General features: G+C 48.3%; 1 protein-coding gene across 3 annotated transcripts in view; it reads right to left on the reverse strand.

The window, feature by feature from the left end:
• Positions 1–1,660: 1,660 nt before the first annotated feature.
• LOC122380515 (NAD kinase-like) overlaps positions 1,661–14,092 on the reverse strand; it is a 37,734-nt gene continuing 25,302 nt past the window's right edge. For 2 of the 3 annotated variants that reach the window (XM_043363714.1, XM_043363712.1), the window contains exons 3-9: positions 9,632–9,761; positions 9,155–9,352; positions 8,817–8,919; positions 8,332–8,523; positions 3,728–3,885; positions 2,909–2,991; positions 1,663–2,113 (exon numbers count right to left, since the gene is read on the reverse strand). In XM_043363714.1, the coding sequence (XP_043219649.1) occupies positions 1,936–2,113; positions 2,909–2,991; positions 3,728–3,885; positions 8,332–8,523; positions 8,817–8,919; positions 9,155–9,352; positions 9,632–9,761 (1,042 nt within the window). In that variant the 3' untranslated portion in view covers positions 1,663–1,935. Of the gene's footprint in view, positions 2,114–2,908; positions 2,992–3,120; positions 3,204–3,727; positions 3,886–8,331; positions 8,524–8,816; positions 8,920–9,154; positions 9,353–9,631; positions 9,762–14,092 lie in introns of all 3 variants that reach the window. The other variant, XM_043363713.1, reaches the window with a different exon arrangement.

Here is a 14,092-nt window from a genome sequence, read left to right on the forward strand (position 1 = left end):
CCCAACATTTCTAGACGTGGATAGGTTACAGCATGTCTACGATAATGAACAGGCCATATTTTACGGTCCATCGTTGTAAGAAGGCACCACTTTCCCGCAGTCATTCGACAATCGACACGGTACGCTGTTGATCTCACAAGCAGCTCTCGTCAGCATTTAGAAACTAAATATATTGGGATTCTTGTCAATATAAACATTGTTCACGATCAACCAGAAAATATTGCTATATATACAGGAACAAGAGACTATAAATTAGTGATAATTATTTTAGTTAAATATTAACTTTTGCAAATAATGAACAGAAGAAAACATGTGACTTTTTGCACAGCAAAATAATAAATCATAAATCCATTGCTTTTAAAAAATAAGAAACATTTCAATTGATAGAAATGCATATCATAGGGCTAAGTTTGGCTACGGAAAAATTAAAGTTTAGACTGAAAAGCGAAAGTTCCGTTTTCAATGTCTGAAACATAAAAGTGAATGTTCAGTAGTATTGCGCCTGGTCATCATCTAAAATACTTGTAATATATACTGTAAAAATATACATCATACGGATTACAAGGCACAATGTTGGCCGCCCGAGGCACGGGTTTAGGAAAAAGAACACCACTTGAGAAGCATCCATAGCGCACTGTACCGTACCGCGCCACCCTCACCACTTAACGAGTCTATGTCATATATAGAGTGCAGCTCCGGTTCATCGTCATCTCAAACTCTGCGAACGTACTCAATTAACCGAGAGCTCAGTTGAGTCTGAAGAGCTCACGTCTACACCGTGGCGTAGATGACAAGGACAGAGGCGCCCTCTAACATTCCCGCACAGACTTTATACAGAAGCCCCGTTTCCATGACACTTCTGAATCCGGATTAGCTCCGAATCCGGATTCAAACGACCATGGAAACGGCACATTTCGCGTTGGAGGATCGGATCGGGTAATCCGGATTCAAAAAGAAGATTAGAGAGGCCGATCCCACTTTGGCAGCATATGGCAGCACTATTCCCTTGGCGGCAGGCGGCGCCGCCGCCATTTTGAACTGAACGTTTCGGCGCCAGTTTTGGTCTGCAGGCTAATGAATTTGCTGCAATAATTGGGATAAATTTTCTTAACCAATTGTTACAAAGCACGGCAGAAACTTACATGGTCGCAAGAGGAGACGACAGACGACACTACACACTCAGCACTCAGCACACCCATGTCCATTGTCCACCCTCCCCGAGCGGCACCGCACGACACTAGGGACGCGCCAAGGTCGCGCGGTCTCCCCTACCCGCCGCGGCGGGGACCCTCGCCGCCGGCCGTACAGTCTCGCCGCTGGCCGGGTACAGGCTCGCCGCCTGCCGTACAGTCTTTGACACTGACAGCGTGGTCGCTGAATCCCAGTCGGTAGTCTCTGCGCACAAACGGTGGCACAGATCTCTGAAAAGACACAACTTACCGCTTGATTCGCATTAGCTTGAGAACGTTATGAAGGGAATTATGAAGTAAATCGCCGCAGCGCGCCAGTTACGTCTACCAATCCCGGATTAGAGAAGCCGATCCGGATCGGCCAATCCCGGTGCGAATCCCGTTTCGGGAGGGATCGGTCATGGAAACGGCACTGCTAATCCGGATTCGCCGATCCGGATTCGCCGATCCGATCCTGTCCGTAGTGTCATGGAAACAGGGCTAGAGAGGGCGGCTCGGATCCCCGGCTCCGCAGCCTTGTGGACGGATAATCGCGATTACGAATCTCGTGAAACACAATCAGCATCGCGTGCCTCAAGATCACGACCTCGTGATCCGAAATAGGATCGGCCTGACCTCGAAACGGATCATAGTGGTCCCAGGTCAACAGTACGGACCATCAGCTCCACAAACTGATCCCGTCTGGCTCACGAATCCCCCACGCGAGCTCACTCTCCCGTCAGTCCCCCGCGATGCAGTCTCCGCCCTAGCTCTGATGCTGTTTATACTCGGGACCCGGCGGTGGGTAGTCGACCGACTCGAGCTGACGCTGCTTCTTACGGTCGTTCCAGCGCAGGCACTCGTCCAGGGAGTCGAACCAGTCGGTGATCTGGTCGGACGAACAGATAGAGGGCACCGGGAACACGGACGTCGTCACCCGCAGACTGAGGGGTGAAATAGAGACTGTCAGGGCATGGGAGGGGTTGAGTGTGGGTCGTAAGGGCGCTCAGCGGTCATTGTTACGGTTAAAAACAAGTGTAGTTCGAATCGGCGTATGCTAGTGTCTGTTGATACCATCATTACTATATATTATATTATGCCATATTGGCAAAAAAGCTGGATCTGCATCTTGTACGTATCCAAAGATTGTTCAGTTATACTACTGAAACACAAAACATGCAAAAGCAAATAACTACAAACAACATCAGGCTACATTGAACCAGCATGCAGTTATGAGATAAGCAAACGTGAAACCAAAACACAGTTGCAGCCTCTTTATTTGTAAAGAGACAAAATACAAACTTGTGCTAAGTGCAATGACAAGTGCTATAAATAAGCAGACACAAACAAAGCGTGGCATTAAAAGTGCTGATCTACCACAGGAGTCAGAAAAGGTATGTCGAGACGTTCGAAAGATCACTCAGAAGATATTCATCTAGGATTATTGAGAAATATGAAGACTCTGTTTGATGTGCCTCAGGCCTCTCACACCCATAAAAGACAAAAAAGTTGATATCGTTATTTTCTGAGGGTGCCTAAGTGTTGAAAAGATAAGTATCAAATAAAGAACTGTTTGCAGAAAGCCGAAGAGTGCTGGTGCCTTTTATGAAATCATGACGGAAGTTTAGTGCAGCCGAAGAAACTTGTGTGCGAAGCAGCCACCACCTCAACCAGTTTTGTTCAGCCCAAGAAAGGGATGTGGGGGCAATGAAGAGTAATTTTTGGGGGAAGCTACCGACCTATCGCCTTTTCTGAGCTCCTGATGGTGCATGCCGTCGAACGAAGCCCAGGCCGTGTTGCGCGCGTCAGGGTTCAGGCAGATCTGCGGCACACAGCGAACAGTCAGCGGTCAGATGTCAGCGGTCAGCGCGACTGGCAGCGGTCAGCGCTATTCACAGCCGGGGTCAAGGTGCGTGCTATTCACAGCAGCTCGGGTGATCATGGGTCACACCTGTCTCCCTTCAGCAGCTCCTCACTGCGGCGACCGTCGAAGGACACCCAGGCAGTGTTACGACTCTCCTGGCTGACCATTATCTGACCGAGGTCAGCCGGCGGGTCAGGTCAGGGTATGGAGAGATCATATGTGGGAAGCTCGAGACACTTAGGTATGTTTTTGATGGGCACAAAGTTATCAAATGATTCAACCAAATCCAAATCAAAGTTAGATCAAACGGACAGCTCATGCCAATGCGGAAATATCTCGTCTTCATTCAGACATCAACTCTGTCTTTTGCTTTAATAACAGCCATGAAAAGCATAGAACATTCCAAATGGACCGTATCCCTATGTGAATATTGTCACATTACACAACTCAATAAATTGGTTGGTTCAATTAAGTTTGCGGACGCCATCAGCTGAGAGAAGTTCTCAGTTATTCCCGCTCTGTATCGCGTATCCACTATCCATTCAGTCGGAAACGTTTTCATTGGATATTTCGGTCAATCCTATATGCCTATTCAACACAAATACAACTCAGGGTATATAGAACAACATGCAACTCCCTCCAATCACTTGACACCCTCCCCCTTCCACACTCCGTACCCCTCCCCCATACTGACCTTGAGCTCGACGCCGGCGGGCACGACGATCGGTCGGAAAGAGAGCGAGTGCGGACAGATGGGCGTCACCATGATGGCCGGCACGCTCGGGTGGATCATACTGGCACCGGCGGCCACCGCATACGCCGTGCTACCCGTGGGCGTACTGACGATCAGACCTGGCAGAAGAGGGGATATGTCAGCCGTCAAAGTGCTGATATCCTGATGGGCGTTGATGAGTGGGTGTTGGCGCCTCCCCCGGGCGCACACCCCTGACGCCGCCCCTGGCGGCTATGCCCCGGGGCGACATACTCGGACGGGCGAGAACGGAAGTCGCCTGGAAGTCGCAACTACTAAGCAGCCGCCATGAGTGCGAACATTTGAGTGCGCGCGATTGAATAAACGCGAGTGCGATTGTGACTGGCGTGATCGTGAACTGTGGATAAGATAAGTGAGATCAATACTTGTTTATAAGATGATATTATCAACGCTACCAAGAATAGCTCGGATTGAAAAACGAACAAGTGGATTATGAGCGCCGGCCATATGACAAGGTGGCCAACGGACAGTCGCGAATCTGATTAATGTAATCTCAGACTGTTGGATCTGGTTGAGATATGTCTGGGCCAGCATACCGGTGAGTGTTTTCATTTGTTCTTGGGTTTGTCCCTTCGTCTTTGTCATGCTTTCACTTTGTGCTCAGACGTTGGGTAATTTGAACAAAGGCATAATCTTGGGCTTTAGCTGATGCGGTTTCTTTTGTGAGATGATTGTCTAGACTGTCTAGGGTTGTCATGAAAAGTAATCAAATAGTTCATCGCATGAGCTAGACCTAAATTAAAATGAAAGTGAATCATAAGATAAATGCATCTTGATTTGCTCTCTACAGGTTCAAGGGCGGACTGGTCCGCTCATATGCTTTTTACGCCATGAGCCTAGATGTGCAGCGGAAGCAATCATCGCGCATCGCTTCGGACACTTTCAGGAAGTTATGAGTAGTCCTCATCTTTCTTACAATTTGGTCCGGGCTATTGGATCCCCACATGCATTTGGGACGCTGGTGACTGCACGTTCAACGTCTCGATTACATGAATTCCATTCAATTGATGAAGCGTGAAGACGGCGCCGCCATAGAGATCTTATATACATAGAGATGACACGCCTATGTTAAAGCACTTGATTTCGTGGCGATTCAGTGGGTCTTTTTAAGCAAGTTTTCTGGGGTGCCATGGCCCGTGACTTGCATTTTGTAAGGATTCGGTCAAGGAGATTGTGTTCACATCCGTTTATTTTTAAGTACAGTTTTTCTTTTTTGTTATGCGTTATTATATAAGTGCGTTATTATTGAAATGATATTAGGCATGTTTTAACCTTATGCTCGTATCAGGTACTGCATGTATCATTAACCCTCGCCGTCCGACGGGGGGGGGGGGCGGGTGCCGCCTCCCTATAGGGTTTTTCACGATAGCTCCGAACACGCAGGCGATAGAGAGCTGAAACTTGGCATAGCTGACCTTTGATCCAAGTCGCATCTTGTGACACCAACCGCATTTTCAGGTCAGGTCAGGTCACTGACCTGTGACGTCATATGTGAACCTCTGCACAGTCCTCAGATGTCGCAACTTCGCAACGCCGTCAGTACCAGAGGAACTTTCACAGGGAGATGAAACTTAACAGGATGTTGTATCATCCAGAGGTCTCACAACTCGTACATATGTCTCGGATTTTCCCTAAAAATCACATGAGGTCAGGTCGGCCACGTGACCTCACCATTAGGTATACGTCAATGGGGAAAAATGAAAACTGCTATGTTAGCGCCGAGAACTATCTCAAACTGTCTCCAGCTCATGGAGTCGTGATTTCTTGCACGCCTTGCAAGGTCCGATGCTTCATTTTTGCATTGTTGACATTGCGTGGCGTCATTTATGGTCACTTGGGTCATTGATTAAAGAAAGGGCGGCTTTGAGGCTCATGATTACATATATAACTGCAATGAAAACCGTAAGACGGTTTGACAAAAGTCAGTTTGTCAGTTTGCCCAGCATGTCTTATTTTCTTGGCCCTATTTTTAACATAATTATTAGCATGAGGCTTACGGTTTTCATTGCAGTTATATACTTGGGTCATTAGAGTTTTTCATCAATAACTCCCCATCAAATTGAGTTAGCGAGTCGGGAAAGCCACCAATAAACTCAGGAAGACCTGCCGATTCGAGTAATATGTAACATGACCTCTGTTAACCAGCTTCGTGATCTGGGGGATCTGACCTGCCCTTGACCCGAGGTCAACACCTCAAGTTGACCTCACCCGGACAAAAAGTATACCATTCGACGCGCCTGAGCGAGGCGAACACGATGATGCCAAAATCGCGGCTCTCCGACCGTTTTTTTTTGCGAAGTTATGAAAAACTGAACCCTGGTCCTTGGTCACTTGACCTGACCTCATGAGACCTTAAAATCGGGTACCAGTACTTGCGTCTTGTAACGGCGCACACGTTTGTTTTTTCCGCGACGCTCTAGCTTCATCAGGGGCGAAACGGCGAGGGAAATCGTACCAACCCCCCCCCCCCGGCCGGCGCGTATGTAAAAAACCAATAGGTCCGGCGAGGGTTAATGTGTCATTGAATGGGAACATGCAACATATGTATATTTGAGCTTGCACCGTGCTCAGAAAGGTTCAGAACAGCCGTTTTCACGACGGTTGACCGAAAGCGCCAAACTTGACCAAATCTCAAGGAACCTACCCTGAAAATTTCATGAACCTGACCCAAATGACCTTAGACCTGTAACCTTTTTTTGGGGGAGACCATGTCAGGGGGGCCATAAAACATGCATCGCACAACCCTAGTAAATACTAAAGTTGGTTCATGTGCTGACCCTTGGTGACCTGACCTGTGACCTGACATGGTATTATCAGTGACCTCTAATAGCAACATATATACTAGGCAACGTACGCCCTATTTTTAACGTACGCGAAACATGTTATCTTTGACCTGACCTGTGACGTCATCGGTGACCCCGAGGTCAATGAAATTGGAGTTTCATCGACAAATTTGACAGGGCTATCAAACATCGTTTGAATGTTACGGATCCGTCCAGTAGTTTCGGAGATACGGGAGGGGGCAAAAAATGCCCCCCCCCCCACCGCGCGGAAGGTGGCCGGGAGGTCCACCGCCTGCCGGGTTGATGAGAGCCTGAATGTGAGAGAATGCTTTTAGGCGAGCTTTTAAGGAATTCAATAAAAACACAAAATGAAATCATGCTACAAATTTCATTGCTTACCTACCTCAGGAATGAAATCAGCCAGGAAAGAACAGCAATATTTTTAACCAGTAAAACGCCTTTTGGGGCGACCAACGGAGCGAGCGAGAGGGTGGGCCTTGGACAAGCGAATTTGCAAGGGACACCTCCAACTAACTTGTGCACTGCACCCTACTAACCGGTCCCTAGCGATGTGCCAAATTTGAGCGCAATCGGCCTAGCCGTTCTCGAGATCTGGAAGCGGCACCCTGCACGTGCGCACGTGCAAAATGGGTCACAAGTGACTTTTGCACGGCACCCTACTAACTGGTCCCTAACCATGTACCAAATTTCAGCACAATCGGTTCAGCCGTTCTCGAGATCTGGAATCGACCCCTGCACGTGCGCACGTGCAGCAGCACCCCAACTGTGGCACATGGATATGCATTGCCTAGTGGGTGCCTACCTACCTAGTACCTACACACCAACTTTCAGCGCAATCGGCCAAGTAGTTACCAAGATATTGCAACAATTGCAAAACTGACACCTCTTCGTTTTGCACGTGGCACGTGCATAAGCGGTCACCCACATGCATCGAGAATAGTCCAATACTTGGTAGAAGGAATGAAGCTACTCTAGAAAAATCATCGAATGTGAATCGGTCAAGTGGTTGCTGAGATATAAGCCTCGCAAAAGCGTAACCACGGCCGGCCGGCCGCTCATACTCAGAAATTTCCGTTAATCTACGAAAGACTACGCTTGCTTCGCTCGCTACGTAATAATTTCTTCAGACTAACAATGCCTCAGCCATATTGGCACGCTACTGGCTGAAAATAAGTTGCTTAAAAAGACCCACTGAATCGCCACGATTTTAAGTGCATGTCATCTCTATGTATATAAGATCTCTATGGGCGCCGCGCCCAAGTTTTCTGTAATATTCCGGGCCGATAATTTAGTAGGTATGCCGCAGCGGGCAATGACGACACAGACACGTTTCCCTTACTCTGACGGAGTTGTATAGGCTTGGATCTGACGTGACTCTTTGTTGCTAGTTGCCAGCTGGTTTATAATCGCCTGTGCATAGCAACAAGTATTCCACTAGTTTTCAGCCTCCCATCTTTCTTCAGCCGCTGCGTCACGTGAACAGACCAAGGATTATTCTTGTCCGGCAGGTAGCAAGTCCGGCATTATGCAAACTCAAGAACCCATGTACGGCATAGGTAATAGGTATTGCCGGTATATACATTGCCGTGTTTCTTCGACATGCATGTTATCATCACTGCAAAACCACAAAAATAAGAATGCCTACTTACAAGCATAACACATTGGAGTCGTGGAATTTCGCCTTAGTCCTTATTTTTATTTAGTCTCGTATTATATCCTTACCGTCGCCCTGAACGGAGGTGATTTTCTTTCCGTCCAGGTAGAGGTCGATGTTGCTGAGGTACGGCGACGGACCGCGGTCCACCACAACCTCGTTCAGCACCAGTAGGTTGATGGGAGGCTCCGAGCGTGTGTCCGAGTCCTTCCGTAGGATGATACAGCGCAGTCGGGAGCGCAGCGTCAGAGCCGCGTGACCTGGGGAGGTCAGAGGTCAGGGTGGTCAGTAATTATTTTTGCCATAATTATGTGACACCTCAAAGCTGCTCATTTTGTAGAAAGTTCAGAGGCGGAGCTTCCTACAGTTGGTGGGGCGACTGCCCCACCATCTTGCCATGTTGCCCCACCAATAAGCGTTGTGCCCCACCAACTTAAGCTAGCATTGTGTTTCTAAGGTAAGATATAATAACAATGTAAATGATTATCTTTGTAATTGGCTCGCTGAAATTGAAAGTGGACCACTACTTCTTTTTTTCTTGCGGGAGACTTACCCTCAAGAACGGAGTCGACTTGCTCCTGGAAGTTGTCAAACTTGAACGGAGTGAGGAATCCCAGAGATCCGAGATGGAAAGCCATCACAGGTGGTACAGATTGCTGAAAAAAGACGGTATATTGTTGACTGAGTAAGAACGATAAAATGATATGTGGCGGATTGCTTGGATTGACAAGAGGCGACATTGCTGACATACGACCTTAGCATACAATCTTATTGAAGCTTTGCAGCGGTATGAGAACAGTCATAGATAACATGAATCATGGAAAACATGATTCATGTAATCTATGGTAGTTTTTTTTTTTCAATCCCAGCAGCTTTCTCGGCCCATAATACCTGGAACAGTGAGCTGGCATAGAGCAGTGTGCCGTCCCCGCCCAAACAGATGATGAAGTCGATCTTGTCCGTAAGGTCATCCTGTCCGTCCCTGAACGTCTGAACCTTCTGGTGGCTGGTGGCCGCCCACTGAGGGTTGTTCTTGAGCAGCGGGTCGTCTACCGTCGAGTTCTCCACGAACACAATCATTTTCTTCTCCTGTGTGTAAAAAAGACCAGTCATTACACAGCTGACCAAGAGTTGGGTTCATGTTTGCAAGAAACCGGTCGACCCATGAAGGCTAAGTTTCGTTATTTGTCATTTTTCAACCTTCATTACGCAAGCAGCACTTAAACCTTATCTTACTAATCCAAAACCAGTTTGTAATCACCACTATCATTCTGACGTCAATTTGGCATGGTCCTAATTCGTGATTGTTTGACACAGCCGACTCCGTCTGCCACGGTACATACGACGGTGCTCCTTTTCGCCACTCACGTCAGCTAGCCAGTTGACTAGCTGCATGAAGGGCGGCAGAACGGTGGGGTCGCGGACCTTCTTGATGACCAGCACGGCCATGGGCGCCTTGTACCAGGTCAGACGCTGGCTGGCAGGGTCCTGGATTGTCCTGTGGGAAACAAAAACAAGGGGAAACGGTCAGCAAATGGATACATCTTGGGCGGGAGTTCCAATTCGGTTGAACCTTAAAATATGTTGAAAGGGCAATATGCGAGCTACCGCAATTCTATCTCGGCGCGCAGCAAGGCGATGTGCAGCTGATTGCTGTAAGCAGGATTGTTACCTCTGCCAAAGTAGATTTTATCGTTAAGCTTATCTTGCTTTTGCTTTATTTGATAGTTAATACAGTAATCGTGATTTTGTCGTGCAATCCCACGACTGTTACATAATGATCCTGCTTTTATACACTCCGATGCCCAAATGATTATCCCAATTCTTGAGAATCCGGCATCGTAATGGACATCGATGTCTAACTTTAATGTCGGTAGACGAATTCCGATACGCTCCCGGCACCGATATCGGACTATATACGGGAAGGCGAGTGAGTGGGAGGGCCTGATATCGATACCGGGTTTATTTAGATTGACGGGCGACTACTATTAGATCACGCACAAGGAAGTCAATAATCGTATCTTGCCCACCCGGAGATTGGAGACGATCCTTATTTAGTCTTCGGAGAAGCTTAAATAGTTACACACGTGCTACGAGGAGACGAAAATAACTTTCAGCGTTACATTCGCCAATAATCATGCATATGATATTTTATTAACCAGTATAGCGCCTTTTGGGGCGACTAACGGAGCGAGCGAGGGGGTGAGTCTTGCACGTGCGAAATTTCGAGGGGGTACCTCCAACTGACTTGTGCACGGCACCCTACTGACCGGTTTCTAGCGATGTGCCAAATTTGAGCACAATCGGCCCAGCCGTTCTCGAGATCTGGGAGCGGCACCCTGCACGTGCGCACGTGCAAAATGGGTCCCAACTGACTTGTGCACGGCACCCTACTAACTGGTCCCTAACCGTGTACCAAATTTGAGCGCTATTGGTCCAGCCGTTCTCGAGATCTGGAAACGACCCCTGCACGTGCGCACGTGCAGCAGCACCCTAACTCTGGCACATGGATATGCAGTGCCTAGTGGATGCCTACCTACATGCCAACTTTCAGCGTAATCGGCCAAGTAGTTACCGAGATATTGCAACAATTACAAAGCTGACACCTCTTCGTTTTGCACGTGGCACGTGCATAAGGGGTCACCCACATGCATCGGGAACAGTCCAATACTTTGTAGAAGGAATGAAGCTACCCTACAAAAATTACCGCGTGTAAATCGGTCAAGTGGTTGCTGAGATATAAGCCTCGCAAAAGCGTCCGCACGGCCGGCCGGCCAACCGCTCATACTCAGAAATTTCTGTTAATCTAAGGAAAGACTACGCTCGCTTCGCTCGCTCCGTAATCATTTTTGCTTGCATTCATTCATCGTTCCTCACAGTGATGAAACTTACGGAACTGTGCAATGAATAATGGTTCTGTTGTGAGTTTCACGCACGCACGTTTTGCAATGAAAATCACAAGGTGCTCGCATCAACTTTCTTAACCCGCGCCCTGGTGGGGTCTGTTTATAACGCGACCTGGGGGGGGGCTGGGGGGGGGCTATTTTTTGCCCCCCCTCGTGGGGGGGGGGCTATTTTTTGCCCCCCCTCGTATCTCCGAAACTACTGGACGGATCCAAAAAATTCAAACGGCGTTCGAAAGGCCTGTCAAATTTGTCGAGGGAAACCAAATTTTATTGACCTCGGGGTCACCGATGACGTCACAGGTCAGGTCAAAGATGAAATGTTTCACCGTTCACGGGTCTTCTAGGGAGTGCGGCAGTGCGCTATAACACCGAGGAAAACGCATTTTGTCGGGAATCAGCGATAGGGCGTCAGTTGCCTAGTAGATATGTTGCTGTTAGAGGTCACTGGTCATACCAGGTCAGGTCACAGGTCAGGTCACCAAAGGTCACCAAGGGTCACCACATGAACCCAACTTTACTAAGGTTATGCGATGCATGTTTTATGGCCAGTTTTTCATTTCCAACTCAATGGTGTTGGTTATAAGACCATCAGGTACGGTTTAGGTCACTTTCTGGTGGAGGTCAGGTCAAGGTCAGGTCAAAAAAGGTCAAATTTCAAAGTTGATATTTTTGCATAAAATGGGTATTGATTCGATGCAGCTCATCACGGGGAGTCTAATGGTGGTCTTTGTTTTGCGCTACGAGGTCTAGAATTGCTGAAAATTGAGTTTGAAAATTTGACGTCATCAATTTTGAACAGTTTTTTCGCTATAACTTAGCCAAAAAAAGAGGTATCGATCTCAAATTTGGTATGTAGATAGTAGACGGTAAGGACTACCACATATATTCCGGTTTTTTCGAAATTCAAAAAACTTTTTGGATTTTTTTGGCTATTATATTCAAAAAATCTATTTTTTGATTTTTGGGGGTCAAAATCCAAAAATTTCAAAAATCCGAGATAGCAGTTTTGTAGCCCTGTCCATTCTACAGCTTTTATGTTTGTATCATTTTTCTGTATTCACAAAGCTATAGGCCTGACAGCTCTTCCCGCGAAACCCTTTTTTGGGTCGAAAACGGCAGAACATGACGTCACTCTGACGTCATTTCCGGCCAACCTATCATAGCCTTTGGAAAGATTTTTGGTCACAATGTGTAAAATTGATGTCCGGGAGGGTACTGAAAGTTTGGTGACGATCGGCGCAGTGGTTCTGGAGATATATCGAAAAGTCTGGAGGGGGGGGGGGCAAAAAATAGCCCCCCCACCAGGTCGCGGGTTAACCACTGTGTTGCAGACAGTACAACAGCACAGTTTATAAGCAAACAGCTGTGGTGCAACGAAATTCCAAATTATTCAGATACATGCGACACATTGTGATGTTTCAAGTAAAAAAGAAAAAGGAAAAGAAATCAGGCAAGGAATGCGTTTAAATATATTTGCGAGAAAGATTAATGGATGTTGTTTGATAGTTTCATACTGTGATAGAAGGTGCTCAACAGGGGATATCCTTGCTCCGCTTAATCATTTATGATACAAATTGGCTATCTTGTTTTGCATTCTTTCGTCGCTTAAATTTTCCGTTTGTTTCTTAGCGACTGAGATGATCATCAAAGAAGGCTGAAAATAAGTGTAAACGTATAATGCCGGTGAAGTAACGCATCTAAACAAAAATCATCAAATTTTTCACTCCCAAAGTCATCCATCCATCCGTCCACCGAAAGTACAACCGATCGCCACGTTGCTGTGCGGTGCGGTGCAGTGCAGGTCACCACCACAGACGGCTGGAGGTTGGTACTCAGCTGTTCCTCTGGAGGCAGCCAGGGCAGCTGGAGACGTCCCTCTGCCGCGGGTCCCGTTACCGCTCTGTAGCTGCGGGTCTCCGCTGAGTCGCTGTCCCTCTCCACTGAGCCGCCGCTGTCCCTCGCCACTGAGCCGCTTTCCCTCGCCACCGCGCCGCTGTCCCTCTCTGAGCCGCCGTTGTCCCTTGCCACTGAGCCGCCGCTGTCCCTTGCCACTGAGCCGCTGTCCCTCTCTGAGCCGCTGTCCCTCGCCACTGAGCCGCTGTCCTTCGCCACTGAGCCGCTGTCCCTCGCCACTGAGCCGCCGTCCCTCTCTGAGCCGCTGTCCCCTTCCCGTCTGCCAGCGGGGATGCTCAGCAGTGCCGGCCGCGGCGGCTCCGTCAGCTCATGGGAGACGAACCCGTTCGAGACTCCCTCGGCCGGCCTAGTGTTGACGGGTTGAGGAGTGGGGTGGACGCTGGCACTCCTCCGCCTCCCCCTGCTGAATACTGACAGCAGACGTGGCAGGCGGACACAGGCACAAAACGAGCCACATCCTGTGGTTGGCGCCTCCTTGTCCGCGTCATCCTTCGGACCAGAGACTAGGCGTTCGGTTGGCGCTGATGGAGGCTTCTGGTGACCGTTGAGGGTCGTCAGCCCGTTCGTGCTCGCATTCGGGGTGGGACCACCACCGATGATGAATCGTTGAGCTCCGATCGGAGGAAGACGAAGATCTCTGGGATCAGACCAGAATTGCTCCCCGGAAGCTGAGGAGCTCTCAGACCCTGCTGGAAAGATCGGAGAACTTTCAGGCCCTGCTGGAAAGATGGGGGAACTTTCAGGCCCTGCTGGAAAGATTGGGATAACCTCAGATTTTGCTGTACCTAGAGGGCTAGAGGTCGAAACACTCAAACGCTTCTAAGTGTCTCAATTATATTTGGACGATCCCACGGAAAATCTCGAACTGTCGTAAGGTTTGTCCTAGAGATTGGGACACTCATACATCCAGGTCATGCATCACCCCGACTCGAGCAGTGCTGGATAGATTGTAAAAAGAAAACAGTTGTTATACAACCTTTTTGCACAATATTTTTGCGAATGCTGTTTG

The sequence above is a fragment of the Amphibalanus amphitrite genome, unplaced genomic scaffold (assembly GCF_019059575.1).
Source record: "Amphibalanus amphitrite isolate SeventyFive unplaced genomic scaffold, NRLGWU_Aamphi_draft 000100F_arrow, whole genome shotgun sequence".
Classification (NCBI taxonomy): Eukaryota; Metazoa; Arthropoda; class Thecostraca; order Balanomorpha; family Balanidae; genus Amphibalanus; species Amphibalanus amphitrite.